A 17,705-nucleotide genomic window follows, 5' to 3' on the forward strand; every position below is an offset into this window, starting at 1 on the left:
AACATGCACAACATAGTATTCTATATAAATTAGTTTATGAACAGAACACGTTGGAAATGCACAACCAGCCCAGCAGCATCTAAACGATAAAAGAAAGATTAGTATTGTGCGTGATCCTTAGTCATGTGCATTTCAAGTCCCTCATTTTTACTTCAGAATTCTTTAAGTCAGTCTTCTTTCTCTCCAACTATTAGTGTTTTAGTCAGCATATTTTTTTAAAAATTGCACTTGCTATTAACATAGAACCTACTGGTGAGTATGTATTATGTTAATCATAATACCTACTGGTGAGTTTTCACTGAGGTCCCATAAAATGTAACAAAAGAATGAAGTGTTTCAAAGTGTAATTATGACTAAATCAGGGATATAATAAGACTATCTGATGCCAAGGTACTGGTTTCCCCCAATCTAAATAGTCTTGTGTTCAAAAATTATCAAATGGAAAAATACAATTTGTACATATTTAACATAAGTTTCTGCAAGTAGAGAAGACAGTTTTGGATATTTAGTGCCAATTTTATGAGTATCTTATTTTGACTTTGTTTTTTGCATAGATGGGAAGATAGTGTTACCTGGCAACTTCCTGAACGTTATATTTTATGGTCGAACTTTTCAGTTGTTGGTGAGGAAGATAAAAGGAGTGGATGGTGTAATGTTGGAGATGCCATCCAACATCGCATTCGGTGATATGCAAGTGAATACGGAATCGTTGCTTGACAAATCAGTACATGAGGATACTGCAGTCGATTTGTCCACACATTTCAGCAATTTGACCATAGATGTTACTCAGGACAGAGAGATCAGCACGCCTTCTGATTCAATTTCTCCTCCAGTGGATTCTCAAAATGTATCCGTTCTAATCAGCAGTAGTATTGTAGACAGTGAGGAATTACCAGAAGTACAGAATGATGCAATATGTTCTACTGTAAGCAATAGCGAAAATGATCAAATGCCCGAATCTGCTCAGGAAAGAGAAGATAAATGTGACACTCCAGTGGAGGACTTCATCTTGAAGTCTGACAATTGCGTGAAAAGTAACAGAGATACATTCTACCACATTTCTTTACTCACTCAAATCAAGTTCATGCAGGAACAGAGCAATGATGAGGAGAGTAAGCAAGGACATAAGCCCAAAGTCACTTATGATATGATTGGAGGATTGGACAGTCAGCTGAAGATGATTCGTGAATTTATTGAATTACCTTTGAAACAACCCCAACTGTTCAAATCTTATGGTATGACATCTCAAAACATGACTAGAGTTTAACTATTGGTTTGATTTGATAAAGTAATTGTTTTATATTCCTTCATTGCTGACAACTTGAATTGTGATTCTATTGAAAAGAAAAACCTGCCACTATTATATGATTCAAATGAATTAGTCTTTTTATAAGTCATTTGAAATTTTTGTAGCTTTTACAAAGCTGTGTGTGAAGCTAAGTACGCAATAATTCTAACAAGTGACTAGACGTACTGCAACTTTAAATCCAACCAATAATCCACAAAACACGGCACTGAACAAGAGCAATCCTCGTTTTTGGAAAAAAGCACTACTAAACAAGGTTCATTTAGGGCACTGAGTTGAAGTATTAAGTCTACAGAGGCCTAAAACTATGACAGTTAATCATTGATTAATTTATTTTGTGCTGATTATCACTCTTAACCATCATCCAGTGGCCTGCTAGGTAAAAGAACTTCTGTTATAGGTCGAACCAAGTAGACTAGAAGATCGTATGTTTAATTTCTGGTTTGTACTTGATTAGCTAAGTTCAATTCAATTGGTCTTGCTGCACTGGTTAGGAAGAGGATTGATCACCTACACTTGCTTGCCGTTCAGCAGGAAAATGCTGAATTCTGTCATCAGGAGATGACAGAATTGGGAATGCAATGTGCTCCATTATTGTATTGTCCATGGACACTCTCTGCCCCTCTCCACAATAGAGAATGCACACACAGCACAATACTAGGGGGGGGGGGGGGGGGGTGAAAAAAAAATTTTTTTACACTTCTGCAATCAGTGCTGCTGAGTAGATTGCAGTTCACTAGTCCCATCCATCCCACAGCTTGATGTTATTTCGTGGCTCATACCATGTCTGACCTGGAGAGTGGTAGGATTAGTTGGCATGAAAATGTGCCAGAATACCTTTTTTTTTTAAAGCCACTTATGATTTTTTTCAGAATACCAAAGCTTCATTGAGCCAAATATGTCAGGCCTCTTTGTTTTGGAAATGCTGGATCATTCAATATTCAGTGTTACTTTAATCATTGTCATTTAGCTTAATAACATTTTCGGAATGAGGACTAATTGATCCTTTTTTAATAAATTTGAGGTGTTGACTGTAAGCAGATAACTTTCTCTCTTAAATAAACTAGTTTTTGAATACTACCTCAAGTTTGATTCTTATTTAAGTACTTTTAAATTAATCTACTCATTTCAATTTTTAGTCATTGAAATATTTGCACTGGTACATGCTGTCTTAAACCCTGTTCACTCGTCACCCGACCGAATCTATATTGGCTCCTAATATATCTGTTAAAATTGTCATCCTTGTTTTCAAATGTCTCCATGGCCTCCCCCATAAACCTATCTCTCTAACCCCTTCCAGCTCAACAACAGCTCTGACACCCAGGTCAATGATGACATACTTATATTGCTGCACTTATAATTCTAAGGTTTAGACTAATGATCCAGAAAAATGAGTTCAAATCTGACTTAAAGACAACTGGGAAATTTAAACCCAAGTAATTAGATATGGAATAAAAAGCTAGAACTAATAATTGTGCCCACGAAAATACTAGATTGTTGTTAAAGACCCATCTCTCTTGGAGAACGATATCTGTTTGAATGGCCAATATGTAATTCCCATGCCACAGTAATGTGAGTTTACTGCCCTCTGAAATGTACTGATGGGCAATAGATGTTAGCTTTGTGTTTACACCCACAACCCACCAACAAACCAAAAAGATATCTATGCTCTTCAAAGTTTGACCTCTTGTATGTTCATCACTCCTTCATTGGATTCATTTCTTTCGCTGCCTAGGCCCTAAGCTCTGGAATTCCTTCCTCAAACTTCTCTGCTTCTGTACCTCACTTCCCTCCTTTAAGACACTTGTTGAAACCTGGCTTTTTAGCCATCTGCCTTCATGGGGTCCGCTGTCAAATTTCACTTAAGAATGCTTCCTTAGAGCCCCAGCCTACTTATGGTTTATTATTTGATATGGGCATTGCAACTGGCATGGTTGTCTTATTGTGACACAAAGTAGTTCTAAATTGGAAAAAAATTCAACTGGTTCACTGTTGAAAGAATTAAATTTCTCATTGTTACAATAATTCTTGTAACTGTATTCAGGATGTGTAGTGACATATTATTAAGTATATCATTGTCAAGTGCTGCATGATACAGTCAATGACCTGGTCTAAATGGATATCAGGTACCATTAATTGTTGCCAATTTCAGTACAGTGCTGTAAAACAGAAATCTTTGCTGTCAGTAAAACTCACTGTGGAGCTCCTTGGGATTCTTTATTCTGTAAAAGGTGTTTATATAAATGTATAATTGTAAGTGTGTGCGCTGGTGTTCTTGAAATACCTACGTTGACAATTTCCAATGTTCTTGCCTTATTTTGTTTGTTGAGAGAGAGATATGAGAGATCAGTGAGTTAACTCTGCTAATTGTTCTTAGGTTTGATGGTGTAACCATTTTGATAGTCGTGATCGTGAAGATTTTTTTTAACACCATCCATTAATCCAATCTGATTTGTCATTAATGATTACTACATATAAATATAACTTGAGAGTTTGAACCATTTGGGTTACCTTTTTATTAGCTTGGTTTTCAAAATCTTGGATTGACGCATTTGTTAAATAGTGCTGGATAATGTAATAATGTTAAATGATGTAAACCTTTCAGTCATATTGCAAACTTTATCTCCAATTCAGTTTTATAGAATTCTACAGTAAATAATTATGGACAACTTTGGATTTTATTACATAGAATTCACATGCAGAAACAGGCTATTGTTTCCAAAGATCCATGCTGGTATTAGTGTTCCAAATGACCTTCTCCCACCATGCTCTTCTAACTTTTCAGCAGTGCCCCATTTCCTTTTCTGTAATATGAAGACTTGAACTATTCATGTTACTCAAAGTCCAGTCCACGTAATGTTCTGGAACAGTTTAACATAATTTCTCTGCTTTTCAATTATAGTGCTCTCGAAATGAGCTCCAGTTCTTTGTTTTGTCTGCGGGCTCAATTAAAGATATTTACTTAGAGATATGGATTAGCTCCAGCATACTTATGATTTATTAATTGATATAGACATTGTAGCTAGCATGGTCTTCATTTTATGACACAGTAATTTTTAAGTTGGAAAAAATCCAACTGGTCCATTGTCCAAAGAATTAAAATTCTCATTGTTAGAATAATCCTAACAGGATTCAGGTTCAGGCTGTGTAGCTACTTATATTATGAACTATATCATTGTCACTGTTCTGTGTGATACAGTAAATGATCTAAATGGACATTAGGTACCACTAATTAATTGTTGCCCATTTTAATTCAGTGCTGCAGAACAGAAATATCTGCTGTCAGTCAAACCCACTAGGCAGCCCTTGGTGAATCATTTAACATGAAAGACTAAATTTGTGAGCAATTATCAAATCTGGGGAATTATTTACTCTTCACGTTTGTCACTAGTTGAAGATCTGCTTTCGTATTTGATTTTATGTTGTACTGGATTTTATATTTACAAGTTAACTTTTGAATACAGCAAAATCATTTGTAAATATTTTCACTACCACATGGTGTTGAATTGAATATGCAACATCAAAACAGGCCATTATTAGTTTTGTAAATGTTTTTTCGTGAAGAACATGAATCTGGTTAGCTTCAGTGTGCAATAGAATTCTGTGCATGTTTCTGATATCCACAACAAGATAATTTTTTAATCTGTGCTATTAATATTCTGAAGTATATACAACAAAGATTGAAGTTACTTCAGTGGGGAAGAAAAGCTTACCCTGGCCAACCTGTGCTTCCTAATGACTAAGCATTGTCCAATATATTGGAGCAGGACACCCACTTATTGCCCTGTATATGGTTTGGTGGTAAGGCTTCCCTAAAAAGAAGGTAAATAATTTTTTTAAAGAGAACTTTTCACATGTACTCTGTGGCTAAAAACACTGCCAAGTGTGCAAACAAGCCATGCAAACCAGCAAGCTTCAATTGACTTCAGCACCATGGCAAAGGCAAAAATAAAATCAGTCAGCGTTGTAGTTCCTTTTAAGGTATAAATATGACTCTGGAGAAGGGCAGAATTAAGATTTGCTGTGATACTGCTACAGTTGAACGGCCTGTTGATGTTCATGCATGAGAGATGATCAGCTAAGTTTGAATTTGGAGAATTGCCGGTAATCGTAGAATTATATTTCAATAGTAGTTATTAAGTTCAGGGTGGGGAAAGAAAATTATGAAGAAGATTTGTCACTTTCAGGTGCTACCTTTATCAAATGGTGCGTCTGGACAATGTAATTATTTGTTTTCCCAACTTGACTGCATGATGTACTCATTAAAGTTGCAAAAGGAAGGTGAATGTTACAGCAGAGGAACAGGCCATTTGACCACTGGTTTGTCGTGTTAATGCTCCATACAAATTTCATCTCTGATAATGCCGCACCATCAATATAGCCTTTCATTTCTATCTCCCTAATGTACCTCTCCTTAAATGCTTCTGTGGTTTTCACCGTAACCACTCCATGTGGTAGCGAGTTCCACATTCTCATCACTTTGAGAAAATAAATTTCTCCTGAATTAAAAAAGATTTGAAGGTATAAAAAGGTTTAGTAAAGGCACCATGTGGAGATTCTATCCCTTCATTGCTTTGCACTTTTCTTCTTGTTATTGTTTAGGAATTACTCCCCCTCGAGGAATTTTGCTGTTTGGTCCTCCTGGCACTGGGAAAACTTTGATTGCCAGAGCTGTGGCTAATGAAGTTGGAGCTCACATTTCCACCATCAACGGACCTGAAATTATGAGCAAGTAAGTGATGTATCATGGCGTGTTTATGTAGTACCTTTAACATTATAAAATGTCTCAACAAGAGTCTTCACAGAAGCATTATAAAATACGCCACTGAGCCCCAAGGGGAAATTCGGACAGTTGATATAAAGCTTGGTCAAAGAGAGAGGTTTTAAGAGTGGAAAGGAAGATGCAGAGGCAGAGGGTATAAGGAGCGAATTCCAGAGCTTAGGGTTGAGGCAGCTGAAGGAAATGGTGCATCAAGTGAAATTAGATGCTCAAAGCGGCCAGGAAAGAATGCAGATATCTTAGCGGATTGTAGAGTTGGGTTAGATTACAGAGGTAGGGAAGGAGAGGCTAGATAGGGATTTTAAAAAGAGAATGCAAATTGTTCAAAGTCATTGTTTAACCTGAAGCCAATGCACGTTAGCAAGAAATGGTAATGGGTAAGTGGCATTTGGTGCAAGTTAGAATGAGCAATAGCGTTTTGGATGACCTCAGGTTTATAGAGGATAGATTGTGGGAGGCCAGCCAGGAGTGTGTTGGACTAATCAAGTCTGAAGGAAACAGCAAAAGAAGACTGAGGCGGGCACAGACAGGAGAAATTACAGAAGTGAAAATGGGCAGTCTTAGTGACAGCACAGTTTTTTTTTGGTTGGGTCATCTCTGCATTAAATATGAGGTTCTAAACAGTCTGCCAACCTCAGGTTTCCAGGGAGGAGGAACTGGTGGCGATAGAATTGAGTTTGTGACGGGAATTGAAAAATTATTTTTAACACTTATTTGGAGGAAATTTATGCTGCCCGGTACTGGATAGCCAATAAGCAGTTTGACAATTTAGAAAAAATGGAAAGGTTGAGAGAGTTGTTGATGAGGTAGAGCTGGATGTGGCCAGCATACATGTGGAGGTTGATAGTGTTTTTGAAGAATGTCGCAGGGCAGCATGCTAATGATAAATAGAAGAGAGCCAGTGGGGTTGAGGGGAGGGGGGGGGGGGGAATGGTGGGGTGGTGGGGGTGAAATGGGACATTAGTGGTAATGATGAGAGTGGAAAGAGAAGCCATTGATGATGATTCTCTAGCTATGATTAGATAGATGAAAATGAAACCAAGCAAATGCAGTCTCACCTTGCTGGACAATGATTCAATGGCGTTGGAGAAGCATAGTGTTTTCAATTGTACCAAAGGCTGAGGACAAATCAAGAAGGATGAGAAGGGATAGCTTTCCTTTATCATGGTTACATAATACATCATTTACAACTTTATAAGAACTGTTTTGGTACTGTGATGGCCAGAAATCTGATCGGAGGAATTCAATCATCAAATTTCAGAAAGCAGGGCATGGATTTGGGGCAGCGACAGCACATTGAAAGACTTTGGACTAGAAAGGGAGGTTGGAGATGGGTTGGTAGTTTGCAAGGACAAAGAAGTCAATGCTTGGTTTTTAGTGATTATGGTGATGGCAAATTGGAATGAATCAGAGGTAGAACCTGAAAATATAAAACTGTTGGCAATATTGGCTAATGGAGAAACCAAGGAAAGTCCTGTCGTCAGTAATTTAATAGAAATATGGCTGTGGGAGAAGGAGATGAGTCTCCTGGACAAAATGAGCTCGGACATGAGGGGAGATAGGAGGAAAATGGCGATACAGAAATCGCTCGGGAGCCTTTAAAAGAAGTTTGGCCTGATGGACTGGAGAAGAGGGGTAATGACATACAGCTGATATGATGGTCTCAATCTTGCTGAGAAAGTCGATGCACGTCATGCACTTTATTGGAGGTGAAGGTGGGGAAGATGAGGAAAGGGGTTTTGGAAGATGACTTGCAGTGGAGAAAAAAAGCTAAGATCACTGTTGTGCTCCACAGTAATCTTGAAATAGTGAACCCTCTTTGTAGATGAGCAGAACTCAACAGTGCTTTATTTGATCCAACCAGGTCTGGTGGTTTAGCCATTCAAGTTCCTGTCCCTTGAACTTTAAAGAACCTGAGGTGAGAGAGAGAGCAGTTGTTTTAATTGGAGTGAGAGCATTGAAGGTGCATTTGAGGATGTGGTTGAGTAGATCAGTAGATGAAGAAATGTTGGGGTATACAGAATCAAAAGTTAGATCAATTAGTTGGAGGAGGAGGTGGGATGTGGGCGAAGAGCGATTCAAGGAAATATTTAGAATTTATCTGATTGATGTTGTGAGAGTATTGAGGCCATGTAAAGAGGCAAGGTCGAGGAGGTAACCATGAATATAGTTTGGGGTTTTACACGGAGGGTAAGATTAATGAAGTATAGGAGGACAGTGAATTCAGAAGGCAGAGAACTTGATGAATTTAGACGAAGCTTAAAATCACCTGGGACAAGAAGCCACTTGGTGCAGAGGCCGATGAGGAATTGGGGGTGGGGTCAGCAACCTTATCAAAGAAATAGTGTGATGCAGTCGGTGATGGATTTTCAATATTGGAACAATGGCAAGTTTTGAGGCATTGTGGCAGGAACTTCACTGTTTGGCTGTGCAATTTCTTTTTATTCATTTTATGTGGGAGTCACTTAGTGGGGGCCAACATTTATTGTCCATTCCTAACTGCCCTCCATTTCAGAAGGCATTTGAGAGTTAACCATGTTGTTGTGGATCTGGAGTCAAATGTAGGCCAAACCAAGTAAGAATGGCAGATTTCCTTCTCTAAAAGGCATTAGTGAACTACATGGGTCTTTATGATACTAGTTTCATTGTCATCATTAGACTTTTAATTCCAGATTTTTATTTGAATTCAAATATCATGCAATGGTGAGATTTGAATTTGGGTCCCTAGATCTAGCATGCGGTCTCTGGATTATTAATTCAGTGATAATACCACAGATATCTGATCTGGGAGTGTTGAAGTCTGACACTGGGAGAGAGAAAATGGGAAAAATTCCCCCTGCTGTAACAGCTATCAACCCTAGTGAGCGCTGGTTCCTGTAATACCTTTTGCCTTTGATTAAAATCATTCTGACTGTTAAATAATTCAGCATGTTCAGATTAATAAGATTCCATTTTACCGCTAATGATGATAACCACAAAGTAGAAGTGCCAGCGAGTTTCCATTGCTCTGATTGTTCCCCTTTTCTTTTACTGAGATTTTAAGTGTTTATTGTTCTTTATGATGCTGAGGTATCTGCTTTTATTGTTTTAGGTACTTTGGGGAAAGTGAAGCGAGGCTGCGACAGATCTTTGCAGAAGCCACTGAATGGTAACTCAGTGAGAGAAATACTAATTATTGAATTAGCATGAAAGATTAATAGAGCGCAGGAGCATATTTATTGAAAATGTAATTTATTTGCTGGAACAGTCCTAAATTAATCCTATAGCTTTCACTCTTTCCCCATGGCTTGTCTATTCTGCTTCACATATTTATCCAATTTTCTCTTAAAGGGTGCAATGAACTTGGTCTCATTAACATGGTGATCAGGCATTCCATGAAATGTCATTTTAGCCTATTCTACTCCAGTGACAGTAGTCTAAAGATCACAATTTTCCTATTGCTTACATCAGTCTGGTGAATCTTAGTTTAGACTCAGTGACTTTAATAAGATGTGCAAAACTGCATATGGTGATCTAACTGTTTTATACAAAATTATCATCATTTTTATGGTACTCCATGCCCCTGTTTAGAATCGCAAGGTAGGTACTTGACAACAGAGTCTCCCCACTGGACCTTTTGCTAATGCTTTTGAATCTATGATCTTTAGTTATTGACTCATCCCGCAGAAGGAATCTTTTTTTCCTATTTTCTCTATCAAAACCACATATCATCCTGAAAAGCCCTATTGGCTCACTCTTAACCTTACCTGTTCAAAGGAGAGCAGTCCGAATTTTTTTCAACCTCTCCTCATCATTGCAACCCTTCATCACTGGTAGATCTCCATTGTTCCCTTTCCAATGGCTTTGCATCTTTTCTGAAGTGTTGCTCCCTGAATTGTTCTTGAAGCTCCAACTGAGGTTGAACTAGTGATTTTTGCCATCCTTCTCCAACGCTGGCAAGACCCATTTACCTAATTTTGTTTCCTGAGTGCTTTGAAATTACAGTCTGAAGCCTATAACTTCGTCAGCACCACTTTGCCAAGCTTTGCTTCACCATAATCTTTATAATGTTGCCTGCTACACCTGTTATTTTTGAAAATTGTAAAGAGCAATCAATTGTGGCCAATTCCTCTGCTTTCTTATCTTTGCTTATTTCAGCAATCTAGGATGCAAACAGCACTTAGTAGTACAGAACCTGAATATTGCTAAGTATTTACGTTTTTCTGAATGAGTGCAAGACAAAAAGCTGTAGCACATGTCTCTCTTTATAGCAGTATTCAATTTTAGGATGCCTTCTATCTGGACCAGTTGACTTACCAACTTTCAATCATAATCTTTTTAGTATGTCTTCTCAACATCTCCTCCATGATCATTCTCAACACAGCCCCACAAGGCTGTGTTCTCAGCTCCCTACTATACTCCTTATGTACCTATGACTATGTGGCTAAATTCCCCTCCAACTCATCAGTGAGTTTGCTGATGACACCAATGTAGTGGGTCGGATCTCGAACAATAACAAGACAGAGTACAGGAATGAGATAGAGAATCTGGTTAACTGGTGTGGCAACAATAATTTCTGCCTTGATGTCAACAAAATGAAAGAGATTGTCATTGACTTCAGGAAGCATAGTGGAGAACATCCCCTGTCTACATCAATGGGGACAAAGTAGAAAGGGTCGAGAGCTTTAAGTTTTTAGATCACCAACAACCTGTCCTGGTCCCCTCCATGCCCACATTATAATTAAGAAAGCCAACCAATGCCTCTACTCTCTCAGAAGACTAAGGAAATTTGGCATGTAAGCTATGAGTCTCACCAATTTTTACAGATGCACATAAAGCATTCTTTCTGGTTGTATCACAGCTTGGTATGGTTCCTGCTTTGCCCAAGACTGCAAGAAACTACAAAAGGTCGTGAATGTAGCCCAATCCATCACGCAAACCAGCCTCCCATCCACTGTCTACACTTCCTGCTGCTTCGGCAAAGCAGCCAGCATAATTAAGGATGCCCCACACCCCGGATGTACTCTCTTCCATCGGGAGCAAGATACAGAAGTCTGAGGTTGCGTACCAACCGATTCAAAAACAGCTTCTTCCCTGCCATCATCAGACTTTTGAATGGACCTACCTTGTATTAAGTTGATCTTTCTCTACACCCTGGCTTTGACTGTAACACTACATTCTGCACTTTCTTGTTTCCTTCTCTATGAATGGTATGTTTTGTATAGAGTGCAAGAAACAATTCTTTTCACTATGTACTAATATGTGTGGCAATAATAAATCAAATCAATCTATTGCAATCCTTTCTGCAACTTCCCTGTCTTTTAGTGTAACCTTGTATCATCTGTCTCCTTTTTCCCTAGCTATTTATACTTTGTTTACAATACACGTTGAGTCTCCTTTTCTATTTTAACTTCTTATTTTTGTTGTTTTCCAGAGTTCATTATCTTTGCCCTCTCTTTTTCCTTGAAAGGAATGTCCTTAGTTTTTAGATGAACCACACCAATAATCTCATGTAATAATCTATGCCTACAGCTCATCAACCTTTTTAGTTAAACTATGGGTATTGATACACAAACGATTAAGTATCTCCTTTGTTACCTTTTGCTATTTTGCTCAATCTGGTCCCTGCAGTTTTTAGGATATTTCTAATTTTACTGTGATTTTTTTTTCTGGTTCCTCTCTCCCTGCTAAGTTAATTTAAACCATCCCAGTTATGCTTATTAACTTCCCAGTGAGAACAGTGATCTTGGCTTTGTTCAGATACAATCTACATATTTTGGTGAGGTGTCTCTTCTCTCAGAAACCATCCAATGCACCAAGAACCTGAAACTCAACCTCCTGCACCACTTCTCCAGCTATGCATTTACCTTTGCTTTCCGTTTCTGTGCTGACTAGCATGTGACATGGCGATCCTGAGATTACCATCTTTTGAGACAGCTCCTAAAACAATGCTTGAAAGATGGCAACACCTTTAAAACCTATGTCATTGGTTCCAATATGGACTGTGACTTTTGTTTGTTCTCCTTCTCCTTGGAGGATGCCCTTCATCCGTTCGGTGATGTCTATCACATTGTCATCAGGGAGCCAACACATCACTCAGGAATCATGTTGGTGGGTTAGAGAAAAGCATGTATGTGCCATTTCTTGTCAAATTCTCGAGACTACTGATTCTCTATGGCTGTTGCTGAGGCAAGCTGATATTTATTAGCCTGAAAAAAAACTACTTTCTGTATCTCTCCGCAATTTCATTTCTAAGCACTCAAATATTTCCAAATTCATATTCATAAAAGCTGTATAATCTCAGATTGTCAATTGTGCATGAATGTGTTCGGAAATGAGTCATTCTGTACGTGCGAAAGATTTAATTACATCAGATTGGATGCAGTACTTGTAGCTGATTTGTAAATATTACCTTAAAATGTGCCATGCATCTAATGACTTATCTCTTCTTCCAGTCAGCCTTCAATTATATTCATAGATGAGCTTGATGCTATATGTCCAAAGCGGGAAGGAGCTCAGCACGAAGTTGAGAAGCGAGTGGTAGCATCATTGCTCACACTAATGGATGGTATTGGCTCAGTAAGTAAATAGTAACAGAATTAAAAACAGTCAAGTAATTTTGTAGAAAATAATCATTGTTTCTGTGCTTTTGTAAAGTGCAAGTGATTGTTACAATTTTGACATTGTGCTGTTCTTTCTCCACCTAATATATATTCAGGTTCCTTGTCACTTATTACTTTTTTTCCCTTGTTGGTCGATATGATTTCTTATGATCTAAGTTGTTCAGCTTCAGTAATGAATATCATAAAGACTGATCACCTCCCGTTAAATACATTCATAATTTTAAGATGTGTTAGGTAATCAGTCTTGGTTAAAGTCAATTCCTGGTGTTGTGCTGATTTACAGAAGTTTCTGCGTTATTTTTCCAATTCATGGCAACACACAACTCCGTGACTAAATTGCACCTTTGTAAATCATTGCAAACTGTTCTTCTGTGAGCACGTATTATAGAATAGCAATTATTGGGTTGAAAGTTCTAGGTGGTATTTAATAATGACACAAAACATAAAAAAGCTAATAAAAGCTTCTATAAATATAAGGGAAAAGAGTAGTTAAAGTGAATGTTGGTCTCTTGGAGAATGAGACCAGGGAGTTAATAGTGGGGAACACAGAAATGGCAGAGATGCTAAATCAATATTTTGCCTCAATTTTCATGGTGGAGGACATTACTATCATCCCAGTAGTAACAGAAAATGCAGAAGGAACATGAAGGGAGGAACTTAGATCAATCATCTCCACAAACTATTGGGCTTGAAGGCAGACAAGTCCCCAGGGCCTGATGGCCTACATCCTAGAGTCCTAGAGTATTAAGGAAAGTGGCAGTGGAGATATTGAATCCGTTGGCTATAATATTCCAAAATTCCCTGGATGCAACAATGGTTCCAGTAGATTAGAAAAATGCTAATGTAATGCCCTTATTCAAAAAGTGAGGGAGGCAGAAAGTAGAAAACCAGTTAGTCTAATATCTGTTGTTGGGAAGTTGTAGAATTTATTATTAAGGAAGTAATAACAGAACATTTGGAAAATCAAAAAGCATTCCATCAGAATCAGCATGGTTCTTTTGAAGGGTAAATCATTTTTGACTAATTTGCTGAAGTTCTTCAAAGTGGATAATGGGGATCCTATAGATGTAGTATATCTGGGCTTCAGGAAGGCATTTGATAAGATGCTGCACAGAAGGATAATACACAAGGTAAGGGGTTAGGGCTAATTTATTGGTTTGGGTAGAAGACTGGTTAACTTGCAAAAAGCAGAGATTTAGGATAAATGGATCTTTTTCTAGTTGACAAGATGTAACTAGTGGGGTCCACAGGGTTCAGTCCTTGGGTCCCAACACTATTTATAATCATCTTGGATGCACGAATAGAAGGTATTATAGCCAAATTTTCAGATGCCACTAAAATAAGTAGAAAGCAAGTTGCAATGAGGAAATAAAAAATTTACAAATACATAGATATAGATAGGTTAGGCGAGTGGGCCAAAATGTGGCAGATAGAATTTAATGTGGATAAGTGTGAGGATATCTATTTCAGTTGGAAAAATGCAAAGGCAACTTTTACCTAAATGGAGAGAGGATTTGGAGTGCTTTGGGGCAGAGGAATCTGGGTGTCCTTATGCATGAGTTGCAGAAAACCGGTTTGTAGGTATAGCAAGTAATAAGGAAAGTAAATGGAATTTTGGCATTTATAGCTAAAGGAATAGAATATAAAAGTAAAGAAGTGTTTCTCCAACTACATAAAGCATTGGTGAGACTGCACCTGGAATGCTGTGTACAGTTTTGTTCCATTTTTTTGAACAAAGATGTAGTGGCATTCGAGGCCATTCGGAGGAGGTTCACTAAGGGTGGCACGGCTTCAGTGCCAGGGTTCGGTTCTCAGTTGGGGCACTGTTTGTGCAGAGTCTGCACATTCTCCCTGTGTCTGTGTACTTTTCTCCAGGTGCTCTGGTTTTCTCCCACAGTCTGAGAGATGTGCTGGGTAGGTGCATTGGCCATGCTAAATTCTCCCTCAGTGCACCTAAACAGGTGCCATGGTGTGGTGACTAAGGTAACTTCATTGTGCTGTTAATGTAAGCCTACTTGTGACTGACAATATTTTAGATAGTATGAGAGGGAGGTTAGATGGGTGATGGAGAAGGGAAGCGCCCAAACCGAGGGTCTGAGGTGTGTCTATTTTAATGCCAGGAGTGTAGTGAATAAAGCGGATGAGCTTAGGGCGTAGATTGCTGCTTGGGAATGTGATGTGGTGGCCATTACGGAGACTTGGATGTCTCAGGGACAGGACTGGGTACTTCAGGTGCCAGGATTCAGATGTTTCAGGGAGGGAGGCAAAAGAGGTGGCGGAGTGGCGTTGTTGATCAGGGACAGTGTCGTGGCTGTAGAGATGGTGGATGCCGTGGAGGGACTGTCTACGGAGTCTCTGTGGGTGGAAGTTGGGAACAGCAAAGGGTCGATAACTTTGCTGGGTGTTTTCTATAGGCCGCTCAATAGTGACAGGGAAGTTGAGATAGGGAAACAGATCCTAGAGAGATGTAGTAATAACAGAGTTGTCGTGATGGGAGACTTTAATTTCCCAAACATCGACTGGAATATCCCTAGGGTAAGGGGTTTGGATGGGGAGGAGTTTGTTAGGTGTTTTCAGGAGGGTTTCCTGACACAGCACGTGGATAAGCCTATGAGAAGAGAGGCTGTCCTTGACCTGGTGCTGGCTAATGAACCAGGACAGGTGACGGATCTCTCGGTGGGAGAGCATCTCGGGGATGGTGATCATAATTTTATCTCCTTCACGATAACATTGGAAAGAGATAGGATCAGGCAGGCTAGGAAGGTGTTTATCTGGAGTAAGGGGAAATATGAAGACATCAGGCAGAAAATTGGACGAGTAAACTGGAAGGAGGTGTTCTCGGGGGGAAAAGTACTGAAGGAAGGTGGCGGATTTTCAAGGAATGTTTGTCTGGAACTCTGCATGATGACGTTCCGATGAGATAAGGAGGTTTTGGTAGGTCGTGGGAACTGTGGTGTACGAAGGTTGTGATAAACCTAGCCAGGAAGAAAAGAAAAGCGTATAAATGGTTCAGAGAGCTAGGAGATGTTAAGGATCTAGAGGAGTATAAGGCTTGTAGAAAGGAGCTTAAAAAGGAAATTAGGAGAGCCAGAAGGGGTCATGAGAAGGCCTTGGGTAAGATTCATGAGAATCCCAAGGCGTTCTACGAATATGTGAAGAGTAAAAGGATGAGAAGTGAAGGGAAAGGACCTATGAAAGGTGAAGGAGGAAAAGTCTGTGTGGAACTGGAAGAAATGGCAGAGGTGCTTAATGAGTACTTTGCCTTGGTATTCATGGTGGAAAGTGATCTGGGAGGTTATACTATAGGTTTGCGGTGGACTGAAAAGATTGAGTATGTGGACGTTAAGAAGGAGGATGTGTTGGAACTTTTAATTCTATCGAGATAGATAAGTTGCTGGGACCAGATGGTATGTACCCCAGGTTACTGTGGGAGGTGAGGGAAGTGACTGCAGAGCCCTTGGCGATGATCTTTGCATCGTCGATGGAGACAGGAGAGGTTCCAGAAGACTGGAGGATTGCGGATGTGGTTCCTATTTTCAAGAAAGAACAGAGATAGCCAGGGAAATTACCGACCGGTGAGTCTGACCTCAGCGGTTGGTAAATTGATGGAGAGGATTCTGAGGGACAGGATTTATGAACATTTAGAGAAGCTTAGTATGATCAGAAATAGTCAGCACGGCTTTGTCAAGGGCAGGTAGTGCCTTACGAGCCTAGTTGAGTTCTTTGAAAATGTGACTGAACGCATTGACGAAGGAAGAGCGGTGGATGTGGTTTACATGGACTTCAGCAAGGTGTTTGATAAGGTCCCCCATGCAAGACTTCTTGAGAAGGTGAGAGGGCGTGGGACCCAAGGGGCTTTGGCCTTGTGGATCCAGGACTGGTTTGCCTGCAGAAGGCAGAGAGTGGTTGTGGATGGGTCTTATTCTGCATGGAGGTCAGTCACCAATGGGGTGCCCCAGGAATCTGTTTTAGGACCCTTGCTGTTTGTCATTTCCATAAATGACCTGGATGAGGAAGTGGAGGGATGGGTTAGTAAGTTCGCCAATGATACGAAGGTTGGTGGCGTTGTGGATAGTCTGGAGGGATGTCAGAAGTTGCAGCGAGACATAGATAGGATGCAAGACTGGGCGGAGAAGTGGCAGATGGACTTCAATGCGGATAAATATGTAGTGATCCATTTTGGCAGGACCAATGGGATGAAGGAGTACAATATCAAGGGTAGGAGTCTTAGCAGTGTTGAGGAGCAGAAGGATCTTGGGGTCTGGGTCCATAGGCCTCTTAAATCGGCCTGGTAGGTGGAGGATGTGGTCAAGAAGGCATATGGTGTACTGGCCTTCATTAATCGAGGGATTGAGTTTAGGAGTCAGGAGGTAATGCTGCAACTTTATAAGACCCTTGTCAGACCCCACTTGGAGTACTGTGCGCAGTTCTGGTCGCCTCACTACGGGAAGGATGTGGAAGCTGTTGAGAGGGTGCAGAGGAGATTTACAAAGATGTTGCCTGGATTGGGAGGCATGCCTTAGGTTGAGGGAGCTAGGTCTCTTCTCCCTGGAGAGACGAAGGTTGAGAGGCGACCTGATAGTGGTTTATAAAATGTTGAGAGGAATAGATAGGGTGGATTCTCGGAGGCTATTTCCCAGGGCTGAAATGGTCGCTACGAGAGGACACAGGTTTAAGGTGCTGGGAAGCAAGTACAGAGGAGATGTTAGGGATAAGTTTTTCACTGAGAGGGTGGTGAGTGAGTGGAATCGGCTGTCATCAGTGATGGTAGAGGCGAACTCGCTGGGGTCTTTTAAAAGACTTCTGGATGAGTACATGCGATTTAATGGGATTGGGAGTTACAGATAGTTCTACGGCCTGGTAGGTATTGATGTGATCAGCACAACTTGTGGGCTGAAGGGCCTGTTCGTGCTGTAGTGTTCTACGTTCTATTGATTCCAAAGATGAGGAATTTGTCTTATGAAGAGAGATTGAGCAGTTTATGCCTATGATCTCTAGAGTTTAGAAGAATGAAAGG

The 17,705-nt window shown here is 39.8% G+C and overlaps 1 protein-coding gene across 4 annotated transcripts in view; it reads left to right on the forward strand.

The window, feature by feature from the left end:
• afg2a (AAA ATPase AFG2A) overlaps window positions 1-17,705 on the forward strand; it is a 445,255-nt gene that overhangs the window by 13,244 nt on the left and 414,306 nt on the right. For all 4 annotated transcript variants that reach the window (XM_080193527.1, XM_080193521.1, XM_080193533.1 and 1 more), the window contains 4 exons: window positions 555-1,235; window positions 5,909-6,038; window positions 9,178-9,234; window positions 12,521-12,644. In XM_080193527.1, coding sequence (XP_080049653.1) covers window positions 555-1,235; window positions 5,909-6,038; window positions 9,178-9,234; window positions 12,521-12,644 — 992 coding nt within the window. The remainder of the gene's footprint in view (window positions 1-554; window positions 1,236-5,908; window positions 6,039-9,177; window positions 9,235-12,520; window positions 12,645-17,705) is intronic.

This window comes from Carcharhinus amblyrhynchos, chromosome 1 (genome assembly GCF_965287045.1).
Source record: "Carcharhinus amblyrhynchos chromosome 1, sCarAmb.v2.hapA, whole genome shotgun sequence".
Taxonomy (NCBI): domain Eukaryota; kingdom Metazoa; phylum Chordata; class Chondrichthyes; order Carcharhiniformes; family Carcharhinidae; genus Carcharhinus; species Carcharhinus amblyrhynchos.